The sequence below is a fragment of the Engraulis encrasicolus genome, chromosome 13 (assembly GCF_034702125.1).
Source record: "Engraulis encrasicolus isolate BLACKSEA-1 chromosome 13, IST_EnEncr_1.0, whole genome shotgun sequence".
In the NCBI taxonomy this organism is placed as follows: Eukaryota; Metazoa; Chordata; class Actinopteri; order Clupeiformes; family Engraulidae; genus Engraulis; species Engraulis encrasicolus.
The window spans coordinates 43904620-43921475 of NC_085869.1; the positions used below are offsets into that span (position 1 = coordinate 43904620).

The 16856-nt window shown below is 44.2% G+C and overlaps 1 protein-coding gene across 1 annotated transcript; it reads right to left on the reverse strand.

Annotated features, from left to right (window-relative positions):
- Positions 1 to 2844: 2844 nt before the first annotated feature.
- Positions 2845 to 15187, reverse strand: nxpe3 (neurexophilin and PC-esterase domain family, member 3). The gene is made up of 7 exons (XM_063213979.1): positions 15014 to 15187; positions 13816 to 14049; positions 10959 to 11471; positions 9916 to 10220; positions 7955 to 8022; positions 6067 to 6276; positions 2845 to 3947 (listed from the first exon to the last, which is right to left on the reverse strand). Exons 2-7 carry the CDS (start codon positions 13906 to 13908, stop codon positions 3379 to 3381), a joined length of 1758 nt encoding a protein of 585 aa, XP_063070049.1. The 5' UTR covers positions 13909 to 14049; positions 15014 to 15187; the 3' UTR covers positions 2845 to 3378.
- Between the last annotated feature and the right edge of the window lie 1669 nt (positions 15188 to 16856).

Here is a 16856-nt window from a genome sequence, read left to right on the forward strand (position 1 = left end):
TATCATTATTAAATTATTATTATTGGTGTTGGGATTACAGCATAGTAATGGGGGAAGAATAAAACTCCTGATAAATCACATACATTCACACAGAAATCATCAAACCACCTACTGCAAATGCCCGCCCCCTGCCCGTCATATTCAGAAGCATACAACGGGAAAAAAATGTCTCAGAAATATTCAGGAGGCATATTAGTTTACTTTATTTCAAGCAGGTTTCACAATTTCCCTTTGCAAAATCATTGTAAGCGCACAGAATTATTTGGGAAACAGTAGCAGTCTAACAGTGACGATAGGAGGTGACCACCATTGGATTACATTATTCCTCAATACCATGGGTAAAAGAACATGGCACAGTGGCAATACAGAATGCTATATTTCCAGACAAAATGGTTACATCATAAAAGCATCCAAAACAGCGAAAGCACTGATGTGTTACTGCAGGTTACCACATTTTAAACTGATTGAATTCTGCAGAGTACTTTGTGGTTTGACATGAACCTTAGTGGTGTATGCTATGCTTGGCATCAACTTCTACATTTTGGAAGTTGACAGAGGATTAAAAAAGGGAAGTGCAATGCAGACCACTTATAAAATGTATAAAAGACAAAAGGTTTGAAGGTTTCGGTACCTGTGCTGTGCTCTACACAAGGACGGATTACTGCACTGGGCCTATCGGGCCCAGGCCCAGGGGCCCAAGATTCATAGGGGGCCCTGAAACCCAAACCTCTGCATTTCCATTCACATGTTCAAAATGTTCTCAGCGTACAAACCCTCCAAACCCCCAACAACGTAACGTCTCCAGCATCTGGTCTAAAACCCCAAATATTTTCGTAAATAAGCATCTCCGATGGAGGGGGGCCTTTCTTGATGTCTGGCCCAGGGGTCCATGGAGTTATAATCCGTCCCCGGGTCTGCACTGATGTGAAGTCCCATATTGTGCTGTGTTGCTCACTGGCACATGCTGTACCAGAGTTGTAATTAAGTAGAAGTACTCTTACAGATACAACATTAGCAGTATGGTATTACAACGTTGAAACCATGTAATATCATACCACTAGTGTTGTAATTACATCTGTAATAGTACTTCTACTTCATACAACTCTGTTATGTACGTTGGTGTGGTTGGCCCAGTGCAATGGTAGGACCTGCTGTGCTGTGCTGTGCTATGCGGTGAGAACAGGCAGAGTTAGTCAGGCTTACTCGGACGACATACTACTATGCAAGGCCTCACTCACTCATACGAATGGCACGACTGAAGAGTAAGCATAGCCAAGACAGCATAATTGCATGCATGATTAATCACGTGTCTTGTTAAGCAATTATCAGCTTAGCGGCCTAGGCATTGCCTGTTTTCATGAGCGACACATTAAGAAAAACAAAAACAATCCACTGGGTTCAGCTCCACTATAGTTTACGACAATGATCGACTGCACTGGGCATGATGCAAAGGTTATACTCCCACTGTGCCCTATAACACTAGCTCCCAAGTTCAAACAGTGCACTGTGTACCTCCCACACAGTGCGTGCATAGTTTTTTTATTCAGAATTAATATTCATATTTAGATAGGCGATACTTAAAAAAAAAGAGTTGCTGATGTGCTCGCCATCTCCTCCCATATGCTGCGTGGCCACTGGCCATTCATCAGCTGGTGTCAGTCAGGAAAGTACTACAGTTGACATTACATTAACAGATGGACTACAGGCTGGTCTTGGATAGATTACAAGCTGTGCATGTTTAGAGGAGCCTTTTCCCTACTGTTTGTGTGTTTGCATGACAATCCAAGGAAATTGCAAGACAAGGCAAAGCAAAGCTGGACTATGGTGTATTAGCTTGCTGGCTTGCTTCACAACCAACTGGCCGACACTCCACAATGGCTCTGAGCATTCAAATCTTTGTCAGACTGTAACCATTTAGATTGATTGAAATGTGGAAAGAGTATTTCCAAAATGCAAAAGTGACATTGAGAAAAATATAATCAGTTCAAAGTCTTCCAGACCACACACCTTTAATTCATATGCCTCAAACTCTTAAACAAATGCAACCCGGATGAGGGAAGTTAAAGCAATTGCCAGAACCCAGTACTGAGGTAACCTTTGGGACACAATTATCATGATGTGCCTCTAAACAGAGTGTCAACGACAAAAGGTCCTTACGACAAAAACAACATGGCCAAAAGGATGCATGTATCATGGACAGGAAACAAGAGAGGTGACTCAAAAGAGTATGAGCTTTCTTGTGCTGGTTGGTTTCACCTACTGTATGTTGACGATTTCATGATTTAGTTCATCAAGACGGGTGCCAGTTGTAATAGGTTTAGGTAAATTGCTTGGACGAAAGTTGCGTTAAGGGCGTCACCATCACTGAAGCAGGGTTTACCCATCAATGGAGATCCGACACGGTTCATTTGGCTGGTTTGAATATTTCATAATCCCCATTTTATTGCTCTTGTTCTGCACACTTGCTCCACCTTTTAAGTCACCTGCAGCAACTCTATATGATGCTAGGTCAGTTTGGACGGTTTGTTTGGAAACCAATTGGCTATTTGGAGGGTATGTATGCAACAACATACATAGGTCTGTGGGCCTTGATATTTAAAGGAACATGCCACTTGTTGGCGAACCTTAGAAAACGTTATTATGGTTCTAATGGATACCATTAAATATATTTGAGATATATTTTAAAGGTAGCCACTTGGTAAACAAAGACAAAAAATAATTCCATCATTATAATCATCCTCATCTTCATCTTCACTGCTCAGCCAATGATCAGACGATCCGAAACGACAAATTCATTGCTCCTTGAATTCCCCCCAATAAGTGTCATGCTCATCTGAGTCCGAAACAGGATCCAACTGGCTCGGAGTTAATGGACACTAAATAAAATTGGGAACCATTTGGACGGTGAGTCATCACACTTCAATAATGCGGCCAGGACTCAAAGCAGAGCTTGATGAAACTACAGTACATGAATAAAAGTGCAGCAGCGTTCTTCTCTTGCAGAGAGGACATCAGAACCCTGAGAAGCAGCTTTTGGCGAAACAGCTTCCTGTCACCAGCAGGGTTCAGCACAGTAAAGTCCAAAAACCTCCAACATATACAGTACGTCTTCTCCTTCCAATATAACAAGGCAGGAAAACATAAATGCAAGTCCGTACAAGTTTGGCTTCTCAGAACGTATTATGTCTCATACTCGCCAGTCTCTTGTCCCATAGCGAAGGGGAGTAGAGTTGCCCTATCGAAACTCGAACCTGGGTCTTGTGGGGTACCAAACAGGGGCTCTGACCGCCACACCAGGCTGATTGGTGGTGTGACAGTCAGAGCCACAGCCCACAGCCCACCATAGTCATGGTGACTCCGTTGCACCGCCTCACTTGGCTAGCTCTTCTTCTCCTGACTGGCTGGACAGACGTGGGACAGGATGAGGTCTATCATGTTCTTGACGATGTCCGGGGCTGGATGCAGGAGGTGCGGCTGGGTGGGGTGCGCCAGTGTCATGTCCCAGGCGTCCAGCAGCACCACCCCCTGCAACCCCCTGAACATGGCCCTCAGAACCGCGTCCAGCTGCACAGAGAACCAGTCGCTGTTGTACAGGCTGACCTCAGGGTCCAGCTGTTGGGGGTTGGCCGTGCGCACCACCACCAGCGTGCCCGGCGCCCGGTCCAGCAGCCTGGCCACGGCGCGGCGGATGTGCCTGAGCCTCCGCAGGTACACCTCCAGGGGGAAGGTGCTGAAGTGCGACCAGATGCTGATGGCCACGATGGTGTCGGGGCCGCCGGGCAGGCCATCCAGCTCGTTGGCCACGTAGCGCAGCTCGCTGGAGGAGACGGTGGAGAAGCGGATGGGCGGCCCGTGGCAGCGGTAGGACAGCAGGATGTTGTTGACGCTGTCCACCGCCATGTACGGCCCCACGTTCTTTGGGCTGTAGAGGTTGAACTCTTTCAGTTCTGAAAAACATAGAATGTTGGAACAGCAAACAGCAAAAGATGAAACAGTTCAACATATTTATGTACGCACAGTACGTATGAAGGAAAAGACAAAAAAGTGTAGGCACTTCCATACATACTTTCAGTTCAACAGATGGAGGGAAGAAGGAAAATCAAAGGTATGCAAGAAATAAAACGGTGAGAGAGGGTGGTACAGGACAAATGAATGAAGAGACAAAGTAAACAGTAGCAGACAGTAGGCACTTCCATGGACATTTCAGTTCTACGTACAGGTCGGAGGGAAAGGAAAAACAGAGACAGAGAAGCAGTGAGATGCACGATGGTGATGTATGTTAAGAGACAAAGACAGTGGCCGCGACAGAAGACACTTTCACACATACACAGAACAGAGAGATTCAGACAATGGGGCTTTATGCATCCCACTCCCCCTAGTGCCTACTGTCATCTCCAGCTGTTCACTGAGGTGTGACAAAGACAGTCTAATGTCTGGGTGAAGTATGTACGGGTTGTGTGTTGCTGATGTTCAATGTGAGTGCCATTGTAGCAGTGTGACGGTAACACAAAAAAACAACACAATATTGTTTACATTTATGTAACGGGCTTCTTTGGCAGTGGCAGAGTTGATGGTTAATGCTCTATGACAGCATCCCACTGAGCAGTGGCACCATTAGGTTATGTAACTTGTCATACACATGTATTGCCATGCACATAAGATGGACCATGTTCACGCTGCCTATACAGCTCTGTAATTTTTCATCTTGTGTATTATTCATTTATTTATTTAACCTTTCTTTAACCAGGAAGGGGTCGCATTTAGTTACAATGACTCTTCTGCCAGGGAGTCCTGGCCAAGAAGGCGACTTCAAAAGTTACATAACAATAAAAACCCAAAAGGCAAGACAAATCACAGCGACATCACATCTAAACAGATATGAACACATTAATGGTGAGTATACACAGACAACTAAAAAGCAAACATCCAAAAAGGAATTACATTAAAAACAATATTGCAGTGGTTGGTTAATGATGATTTTTAAGAAGAAGATTCTTAAAAAGAATGTATGGGTGGAAGAACCTCAAGATTTAAGTTCATTCCAAGCTTTTGGTGCATATGATGAAAAGGCTGATCTATATGATCTGTACATGTGTTTTTTTTGTTTGTTTTTTTGACAGGAAGCCCTCTAATGCAGTAGGGACCATGGGCCATCTGGCTACCTGTCCGCTGAAAAAGCTGAATTACATCCTAACAACATTGCTATGACATTACCGACAGTCTTAAGTAGCAGATTAAGGCATGGTTGTTACCACGGTGGTAACAATACACTTGGAATAGAGGCTCTGCATTACAATGTTAAAGCTTGCTTGGGCATGGTCTAGACTGCATATTAATTGGCATTTTAAATTAAAGAATAAAGAATGACCTGTTGATGTCACAACTCTATTTGCTAGAGGCTGATTGTAATGAACTGTGCCAGGGGAAGACGTTAACAGAGTGTGTAGTGGTCTGTGGCTGCCAGAACATCTGTTCAGCTCTGCTACAGTGACTTCCAATGACTTTTAAAGACAGAGGTACTGTATGTGAACCTCTTAATGCCAAGTCGTTCTTCATGGACATTGATTGGACATAACATACTTTTATCGTAACAGCTTATGAACTGATCCACTGGATTTGGGAATATTAAGCTTAAAGTGAGAGTAAATTTGAAGCATTTTTCTTTTTTCCACATGAAAAAATGTTTAACCACGATTGTTCCATTGAGACAGAGTGTCTCTTCTGCCAGAGAGTCCTGGTCAAAGTGGCAGGCCATAACATTTGGACAAATGGCAGAACCATACCATGCAATTTTGGGTAAGGTACTGTATGTACGTATGTCCAAAGTCACTTGTTGCAGGTGTCAGACAGTTTAATAGGTCTGCTGTACACTGCAAAATAAACTACCCAAAAAACTGTATTTAATTAAAACAGCAACGTTTCAATCACCTTGAATGTTTGTCAGGAAACGTTGCCATTTTCATTTAATAAAGTTACATTTTTGGAGCTTATTTCGCAGTGTGCAGATCTACATGTACCTTCTTAAAAAGAAACATACCATGTGAAAAAAGAAACACCAATGCTGACCTGGAACAAAGGCATTGAGGTACTCAAACCACTGCCGCACAGTGGAGTCTCCAAACATGTAGAACAGCTTCCCGCTCAGACACTGCGTGATTGCCGAGGAGTCGTTGAACTGCTGCATGGGGGGCATGGCAGATAGGGGCCGCCAGGAGCCCTGGTAGTAGTACCCAGATGGCACGAACTTGGCCACGTCCCTGTGCATCAAAGACAGGCCTATGGACGAGCAGTTAGATTAGTACAATACAACATACTGTATGGTATGCATGAAAAAGGTACACATAGTGTGCATCTACTGTATGTACACACACACTTACAACAATGAGAGAGTGTGCGGACATGTGTACAATAGGCATACAGACGTGGACACACACACTCACACACACGACACACACACAGGTCAGTGACGCTTCAGCAGTAGCAGTTTGTTTGTTTTTAGTTTTCTATCGAAGAAGCATACTCATTGCAGCATATCAACCACCAATTACTAATTAGAAGCCGCTGTGCCACCTGACGTCTGAGCCAAAAAATAATCGTCTTTGACCCCTATGACCTCCTCTCCCTCTCTCTCAAGCAAATAAACCTTGCATTTCTGAATTCCTTCTACTAAACTGGATCTGGTCTTTAATATTAATTAGTTGTAAAAACATCATTACTATCAGACCCCAAGGGCACCGGAACGAGTTTTAAAGTGGTGGTGCATTTTTTTTCATTCACAGATGAACTAAAAGCAACTACATTCACTACTACACACTGTTTGCTGCTCAATAACAGATTATGCAACTGTAACGGATTATCTCTTCATTGTTGAATTAGAATCTACATGGAACAAAACACACTGTCTGAATAAAGCTAAAGCTGATTCGTTTTATTGATCAGACAATGCTTGAAGGTACAGTAAAACCAGGCTGGTGTCTTGTTGATTTCACGTCTGTTCTGTGTAGTGTTACGAAATGTAGCAGTGTGTAACGGAGGCAAACTAGCAGAGTGTGGACTGGAACGCTAGTAAACCTCCCTCCCGAAGCCTCATACAGTTTCGGTAGCGCTGGGCTATCGCACTGGTCCTTTAGTCCAGCGGTATTGTGCTGTGACTCCTATTGACGTAGTGGCGAGTTGGCGGCCCCAAGGGGAACGGACTGCGCAGTAATAAGTCGGGTTACAAGTGCACCAACAACTCCTTATCCCTTATCTTTGCTTCACAGAAAAAGCAAAAATCTTCCCTTTAACTACATGTGTGTTTGTAAGTTTCACCCAACAGTATACACAGTATGCACTTTCATGCACTATAATTTCTATCATGTGTAATCATTATTAATTAATCCATGCTTTTATTACCTGTATGTTGACTATTGCAATACCCAATAGGTCTTCCACAAAAGTCACTCAGGGAGATGCAACTAATCCAAAATTCTGTTGTTATAATTTTAACTAAAACAAAGAAACCACATCACTCCAGTACTTAGGTTACACTGGCTACCACCAGTGAGATTTAGAATTGAGTTTAAAACTAGTTAGTTATCAACTAGTTACCTTTAATATTTTCTACAATCAAATGTCTTTCTTCTCTCTTCTCTTTCTTTACTCTTTAGCACATTGAATGTCAGTTATGAATGACAACGTGCTATAAATAATATTGATTGATTGATTATGATTTAAGTGAGTGCCAATACCAACAACCTATATCAGTGTAAAAAAATATCATATCGGGGTTGATATGGCTGGTAGACAGAGCGGGGTACCATTGCGCTGAGGACCTGGTTTAATTCCAGCCCGAGGCAATTTCCCAACCCTTCCCCATCTCTCTCTCCTAACTCATTTCCTGTCTCTCACCGTCCTGTCTGAATAATAAAGGTGTAGAAGTCCCTCCTCCAAAAAAATAATAATTGCATCTTACCTTTGGCGGCAGGCAAAATTGTTATGTTGTCCATCCCTATTGCTTGAACCGGCGCTTTGATGGTGAAGCTGTGAGGGGAGAAAAAAAAATAAGAAAGGCAATCTCAGAGGCAATCAAATCTTCCTTTGTGAGTTTTTTTCATGCTGTTTTTTTTCCCAGCTGCCTCTGGGTTGTTTTTGATGTGCTGGCCATTGTGTGTCTGTTTTGCTGACGTCTTCTCGAGTGGCACTATCCCCTACTGTGCAGGCAAAGGAACTGTTAATGAGAAAACGACTGCATATCAAGATTTAGGACTTTCTTATGTTTCAGACATGGAAATGTTTTATCTTTCATATATAAAACTGTTACATGTCTGAAATGTAAGAATAACCTAAGTCTTGATTTAACAGTCAGACATAATGAATGTCATATAAAGCTAAAACACATACACGTAGCTGCGATGGTGAACCCCATTGATTGTATACTCTCACTAGGTCAAATCTGACATGTTTCGATGGTGTAGCTTCCGTACTCCTAATACAATCTCCTGTATTCAATTCAATCTCCTAATTCAGTCTCCCGTACACTAGAAAATGACCCATACCAGGCATCATTTGCCCAAAACAACTAAGATGTTTTTAGAGACCGTGCATTTAGTCCCTGGTGTAACGCTCTATGGATGAGCAGCTGCAGAGAAATGTTTGCTTCATCGTACTTCTCTTCATCTACTACAATTGTGATATTGTAGTAAAATACTTCAGCATGTAAGATGTTCTGTAATACAGGGGCGAATTGAGTATAGGGATGTATGTCCAAGACAAATTTCCTTCGGGACCATTAAAAGAATCTTGAATCTTGAGTCTTGAGATATGGGACTTATCCCGTTGGGCCGGCCGCCTAGACCATAGCATTAGCAGCCCCAACCAAGTCCTCATCCAGCCTGTGAACTAGGTGAAAGACAGTGCCTGGTTGTGAGATGTACGTATGAAGTTTATATACCGTGTACCAGACGTCAATACCTCAGTGACAGTGACTGACAGTAAAATAGTCACACCCTTTCTCTACTGCCATTTTTATGTGGCCTTTGAACATTTGTGGTAGTACCATACTCGCACCTAAAACTCTTTAAAAAGCAAAGGGTGAGATTAATCAAGGTCACATCTAAATATTGCACAGTGCAGGAGTGAAATAGCCAACAAGTTATGTCAGTGTACATTACATTTCTCATTATTGGCACATGTATGTTGCCTGCGACATCTGGACCTACGATACCATATGCTAGACCCCATGTGGCCCTCAGGCCAAAATAATTGTCCCCTGAGACACGCCGTAGATTACGGAGGTCATACATTTTACTGCCACGAGATCTCAGTCAAAGGGGCAAAAAGGGCCGCGAAGGGCAAAATTGTCCTGGAGGGAAAATTCTTCCTAATCGGCCCTGCTGTGATAGGTCAGGAGGCACTGATTGTGTGTATCTGCTCTGTGCTGTCACAAGACCAGACCATTAACATATCGGGATGCATACAACAGTGGCACAGAGGGGAAACAATAGACAAGGGGGGGTTAAATAGGGTAGTCTTCTGTATGGCTTCAGAGATTGCTGTGTGGAAGACTTAGCGTCTCCACAAAGTAGCTTCTCCGAACGTTAATAATACAAATTGGCAGAACTTACTATCCGAGTTGCTTGTCTGCCGATATTAATTTCATTACTAAACAGACTCTTCCTGTGCCCTCATGGAAAAGGCCACACACACACACACACACACACACACACACACACACACACACACACACACACACACACACACACACACACACACACACACACACACACACACACCAGCACCTATGGAACTGCACCATGTGACTGCACCTTACCTGCACTACCTCAGACCTCCACTACCAAGTCTTGTCTGGGCCTTACAGCATACAATACAAACAGACAAACAAAGAGAGAGAAGAGAGAGTAGCCTGAATCATACGTGGAGAAGAGCAGAGACTCGGTGGTGGTGAGCAGGTTCTTCTTGTAGCCGCCCTTGGCGTGGTTGACGCGCGTGTCACAGTCCAGCAGCCGCGGCTTGTAGCAGTACCAGGGCTCGCCGGTGCGCGCGTCCGTGTAGTTGCAGAGTGCCGCCTGCTTGGCGCCCGTGGGCAGGCACAGGTTGCAGACGGTGGTCTCCGACAGGAAGCCGGAGCGGAAGAGGCTCTTGAAGTAGACGCGGTCGGGACGCTCCTCGCGTAGCCGACGCAGCACCCCCACGGCCTCGGCGGAGTGCACCAGTGTCACCTATGATGCGAAACAATACAACAGCAGTTCATTGTCAGTTTTCACTGAAATTCATTTTGCATCCCTGAACAAGAATCGTTTAAGGACAATGTCTTGTTCAAGGACAAGACATACATGTAAAATCACAGGACTATTGCACATTAGTGCCACGCATGTGGAGCATAGAGCACCATCAGATAGGGCTGTGCAATATATCGAATTTATATTGTGATATCAATATTGCTGTCAAACAATATGAAATTTCATGATATCGAGTTGAAACGATATTTTGTATCATTTGTCTATACTGCCAAAAGGTAGGTTATGCTAAGAACAATACATTCCCTTCCACTTGAGCCATTACGAGCACAGAGCAGACTTACTACCCTAGATTCATGCAGAACACCACTGTGTGTTTCTCTATCTCTATCTCACCCAGCTGAAGGGAGGGAAGATTGGGAATTGTTTAGCACAATTATTTGTGTTTAAAAGAGCTATCGTCTAAAAAAAAATAATGATATCAATATTGACTGGAATGATAGTGATATTGATTTTTCTCATAATCGAGCAGCCTTAGCATCAGACAAACAAAACATAGAGCCACACCCCACAGTAACCCACACCCACAGTCACAGATGCAGGTATACAGGGGCACAGACCTACGTAGGTAGACACATACATACAGACATACATAATATGGGTATCACTCCATGGGGTGATCAAGGTACTACTACAGTGCAGCTCCTCCACACAGCATACCTCCACCTGTGCTGGACCCGCCCACAGCAGAGGCAGCTCCACCGCGTACAGCCCATCGCGCCGGTCCACCACCCGGCCCGACACCCCGGCGCCCAGCTCCGGCGAGCGGATGCGCGCCAGCAGGAAGTCCCCGCCGTGCCTCTTGGGCTGGCCCAGGAAGTCCTGCATGTGGACCAGCACCTCCAGCTTGCCGCCCACGCGCCACGTCCCCAGCTGCCCGCCGGACCCCGACCCGGAGCCCGGAGGGGGCGGCGGCTGGATCACGAAGAAGCTGTGGGCCGGGTCGCTGCTCTTGCGGACGGGCTCCACCGGCCGGTTGGCCCCCGGCCAGGCCAGGGCGTCCAGCAGGTAGCGCTCCTCATGGGCCTCCTCGCTGGAGGGCTCCTGGCCCAGGTGCAGGCAGAAGGTCTGGTTGTGATCCAGGGCCAGGAAGGGGCCGGTGCCGGGCTTGAGGACCGAGCTGATGCTGGTGCGCAGCTGGTAGAGTGAGGACACCGACTGGCAGTTCCACCTCTGGGTGGGGGGTGAAAGAGAAAGATAGAGAGAGAGAGAGAGAGAGAGAGAGAGAGAGAGAGAGAGAGAGAGAGAGAGAGAGAGAGAGAGAGAGAGAGAGAGAGAGACAGAGAGAGAGAGAGAGATCAAAATCAGTCTAGAAGTGTTTAAAAAAACCCCCACAATTTTAATGTATTCAATGTGCTTCAAATGCACACGAAAACAATGACTAAATGTACAGTGTGTGATGATGGTTCATTGCGAATTAACCAAATTGTTGTACGAGACTTTACAGTATTGGGACAGGTGATGTGGCGTTGCGAGAGGAAGGGGTAGAAAGAGGGACAGGTGGGCCAAAGGTGCAGATTAGCGATAATGAGGAGATTAGGAGATTAAAGGAGTTGAAAGGGTGAAAAAGTGAAAAAGTGGCGTAGGAGGACAGGGAGGAAGAAAGAGGCAGGTTAAACCTTTGAGGAGTAAGGAATTTCTAGAGGTTCTTCTAGAATTTTACTGGAACACTCTACAGCTCCTATAGACGTCTGTGTTAAAAATCTCGCAAAGACATTATGACATCATAATGAGAACTCAAAATTTGGTCAAAATTCTAATCACATATTTGTGATGGTACTCCTCAAAGGGTTAAAAAAACAGCAAGGGAGAGAAGGATGTCAGTTGAATGGACGGAACTAAAAGATGCTATTAGATGAGTTTACAGCTTCCTCTTTGATTTCACACATTTCCTCATGTGCCTCATTACATCTCATGCTAAGGAATGCACATTTTACTTTCATCAAAGACAAGAAGAAAATGTGCACGGTCTGATCTTTACATACATTTTGTGTAATGGCTTGAAGATATAAGCGACACAGCAAGAAGCCAATAGATCAGTCAGTACAGTGAGTAAGAGTAACAGGGTCATTTCACGTGAAATCAGACACTTTGGGACCCGACCGACCCGGATTTCAGTCATACTTGGTGTGCCTTTTTAGTAGCAAGGTAGCACCCCAAAACTGCATTGGTTTGAATCTGACATGAAAATTAAGAGAGAAACAGACTAGCGAAGGTTTACAAATGAGGGTAGGACACTATACATTCAGCCTTGATTATATCAGTCAGTGTTAGTCACAAAAAGATGTCTGTGGTGTTGTTTGAAAGCTCTTTTCTGGCTCTACATATTACACAATCAGCTTGAAATACAAGAACCCTCAGAATATGAATTATGATAATTTGAATAAATTAAAAACGTAATATCTAAAAAAACTCATATTTTAAAATGGCCGGTTTCTTGTCTAAACATAGCCTGTAAGGTCATAAACAACACCTGAAAATGTGGTGTTTGGTTCTTTATTCATTTAAGAGATAATGGGACATAAAGGTTGAAATGAGTTGCAATGAAGTAGTAATAGAGTAGCCATCTGGCATAACGGGCATTTTCCCGGTGGGCCCTGCACACTCGTTGGCCCCTATTCCAGGTACTCAAAAACTACACAGCTTCTGCCCATTGTCAATGGACAAAGTGAAAGCTAGACCATTTTCAGCATTCAGAGAAGGCAGGGTTGAAATAATAAGCTCAGTAAAGGAATTTTCTAAATGTTCAAGCATCAAAGAGTATGTTGTAGCTATATATGATGGCAACTAGTGGCTAGCATGTTTTGAGGAATGTATGCCAAGCACTGGAGAGGTGAAACGGAACTTCCTGCATCCTAATGGACCATCTCCATCCTTCACATAGTCCGCTAGACATGCTGCATTTGATATTACTATGGCATTACCATATTATTACTAGGTGATTTGTATGATACCATATTTTTGAGTCCCATTATCTCTGAAATGAATAAAGAACCAAACACCAGGTGTTGTTCATGACATTGCAGGCTACGTTGAGACAAGGAACTGGCCATTTTAAAATATGAGTTTTTTAGATATTCAATTTTTTATTTTTCAATTTATCATAATTCATATTCTGAGGGTTGTTGTATTCCAAGCAGATTGTGTAATTTGTAGAGCCAGAAAAGAGCTTTCAAACAACACCACTGACTGATATAATCAAGGCTGAATGTATAGTGTCCTGCCCTCACATGAGAACCTTCGCTAGTCTGTTTCTCCCTTAATATTAGTGTCAGATTCAAAACAATGCAGTTCTGGGGTGCTACCTTGCTACTAAAAAGGCACACCAAGTATGATTGAAATCCGTGTCGGTCGGGTCCCAAAGGGTCTGATTTCACGTGACATGACCCAACAATGTCCTGAGGCACATACAGTACACACACACACACACACTGCATCGGTCCTCCTTCTGCCTGTCTAAGCACATAAAGGACCACCTCCCTCTCTCTCTTTCTCTTTCTCTCTCTCTCTCTCTGACCTCCAGCGTATGGATGTTGCGCAGTAGGAAGAGGATTCCTGACAGCGCGAGGACGAGAAAGATGGGGGCATATTTGGACAGGTTTCCCCCCATGGCTGTGTCCGTGTCCGGGCTCTGCCATCCTCCCAGGCCTCATCACACGCTCCTCCACTCCTCATGGCTCCTACTCCAGGACATGGTTACGAGCCTCATCCTCCACCTCGGTCAGCAGCAGCCAGGGTCCTTGGTCATGATCTGGAGGAAAGAAGTAGTACACTTTGATATTGCTAGTAGCCTATTCTTTTCACGTGTTGTCATTGTGCAACTCTTGTAACGATACAGATCATTCATTGTCATGGGTGAAGACACACAACTAAAGGCTCCTTGTTATATTACATGCATGTGAGTGTTAGACATTCTCTTGATATTGAACCACTGACCTTGATGGTCGTATCGGGAGCTTGTTCTTTTAAAAAAAAAACTTAAGCAATAAGGATGTGAGTACCCCAGATTCCCTATGAAACAGCAAACTCATCTGTCATCAATCATCTTAAGTTCACTACTGTTGCAGGTTTTTTTTTTGGCAGAGGAACAATGTAACGCCCATCTTTCACTTGATACTGTTACAACCACTAGGACAGCGCAAAAGAAGCAGCAATCAGTTGAACAATTTGAGCATCACCTCGAAGCAATGGGTTGCGATAACATCAAGGAAGAAGTGAACTATGTAAAATACGGCAATCATTAGTGATTACTGTCCAACACAGTTCCGGTGACCACAGCAGATCCTGGTATTGCCATTCTAGCAAACACTAAAATTAGAGCCAACCTTTGTCAGCTTCAGATGTAATCAATCGACCGCTAAACATCACCTATGCAAAGCAAAGCTTCGCCTGTCGGTGTGCAGTGCACTGCCAGCTATCCCCTAGGCGTCGTGTTGACGACAGGAGTGCGTTTTAATTGTCATTTTTGTGCCCTCCTTCGCATACGAGCCAAATTCAGAGGGAATATCAGGGGAGCTTCTTCACACCAGACGGCGATTCTATTTAACATGCAAGTGCTTACATGTCCAGTCGTGTTTAGCCTGTGTATGCTTAGCCTGTATTAAAGCAGTGCCGTGCTTTCAGAGCTCTTTAAGATGTAATGTCCACACAGTCGCTGGGTAGCCTATGTGCGTTTACGCAATACAACTATTCTGCGGATCAGATGTGTGCCTTACCTTTATAGGCGATGGAACCGTCACTGCGGACTTCAGTAGCTTTCCACTCGTCGGCCGGTGTCAAAAACACTTTCAAAATCGTCTCAAGATGAACCTCTAGAGCTCTATTGTCTCTTCGCCCGACTGGAACTACCCTGCTGCATCGAGCGCTGCCTGGGACGCTCTGTGCACATGCAGGCGGACTCGCAACAGCGACAGCAGCCAGTGACGTCAGATAGGACACACCCCTTGACCGGCAGGGCCAACATGCGATGATGGATTTTCCTTATTTTTTATAGGCCTATATTATAATAAATGTAATTTTAATGTATTTCACGCACAGGGTAGGCTACTCTCTCCATGCATAAATTTAAGACAGACTCTAGACCTACATTATGAACACAGATTTTTCTAGAAAAGGGTATTGTTTCTGTTTTGTCCTTCGTGTAGGTAATTAAAAGCAGACAGGCCTATTTAGGGGAAAAGGCATTCGTACAAAGGTATTTGTACACTGGCACACAGATAACTTACTCACATACACTATAATGTATGCGCCATATTATGCTTGGTTATAATGATCCAGGTCATAGGTGGTGTAGTCTACATGAAAAGGTTGTTTGTCTTACACAGTAGACCTTCTTCTTAGAATTTTGTTTTGACCTTGAACATTATAAAAAGGTGCAGACTGCTTTCTAGAAGGACAAAACAAACAAACAACAAAAAACACTGGTGCCAGTCTGGCCCTGAGAGAGGGAGGGAGACTGCCATCTATTGGACTCACCATTTGGAAAGCCGAGCCCAACCCTGGGGAGAGCCAAGTCTGTCGACTTCAGGATAAATTTAACTCTCTCAAAATACCCCCTTCGCCCTTCCTGTAGCTACATTTGATGGTTTTACTTGACCACATCCTCAAATGTGAGCTGAGCAGATTTCTAATGGATGGCTTGGCCGGGCTAGCTAAATCTTCCCCATAGCATGAAAGACGTGTTTGTTTGCTTGTTTTCCTGTTTTTTTAAAACATACTGTATCTGCTGTTGACATGACGGTAATCTTCGAACCATGACTGTAATCCCAGATTTTAGTGATGACTGGGCTGTTTGGATTAACAATGGGGGAGGAATTACACCAGGGGTTCTTATGGGTATGACAGGCCGGGCAGAAGCTTGAGCAGACACAGCAGTCAGACAGTGGCGCCTCTACGATGGGTTATTGGGGGACGAAACCCCTGAAGTCAAGCCAAATTTATTATGGGATGCAAATGAAATGACAAATCAGTAAAGAAAGGCTGACTGTACACTTTACTGTATAGTCTTACGTTTATTCTGTGACTCTTGTAGTGTGTGTATGGTGCTCATTACCACACACACACACACACACACACACACACACACACACACACACACACACACACACACACACACACACACACACACACACACACACACACACACACACACACACACACACAGACAGCCATAGGCATGCACAGATAGAGACAAGGTGGTGCTACAGCACCCGCCCCTTTGTCCTGGACAAAAATGCCCTTTTTGACAATTTTTTTTGTCACAATGTACTGTGGTCCATGTTGACAGTCTACAAATGCGTTACAATCAAAACCATGTTACAACAACGTATTGTATGTATAGCCTCTATAGTCAAGGCAGCCAGAAGTCCCAAACCTTTTCCCCTGCGCAATCCCTTGTACATTTCAATATGGGTCACGCACCCCCTATGTGATATTTTGGTGTGCTGACGGCCACGCAAGTGGGCTTATGGCTTCACTGCAATATGGGACTGCAAATCACAGCATATTATGCACGGTCATTTTGAGGAATCCTCATTTCCAAAAGAACTGACGCTTTTC

Coding starts and splice junctions, on each gene's coding strand:
- nxpe3 (XM_063213979.1), bottom strand. CDS start 13,908: ATGGGGGGAAACCTGTCCAAATATGCCCCCATCTTTCTCGTCCTCGCG. Junction 10,221..10,958: donor CGGGTCCAGCACAGGTGGAG/GTATGCTGTGTG, acceptor TTCGCATCATAG/GTGACACTGGTGCACTCCGC. Junction 3,948..6,066: donor CCTCAATGCCTTTGTTCCAG/GTCAGCATTGGT, acceptor TATGTTTTTCAG/AACTGAAAGAGTTCAACCTC.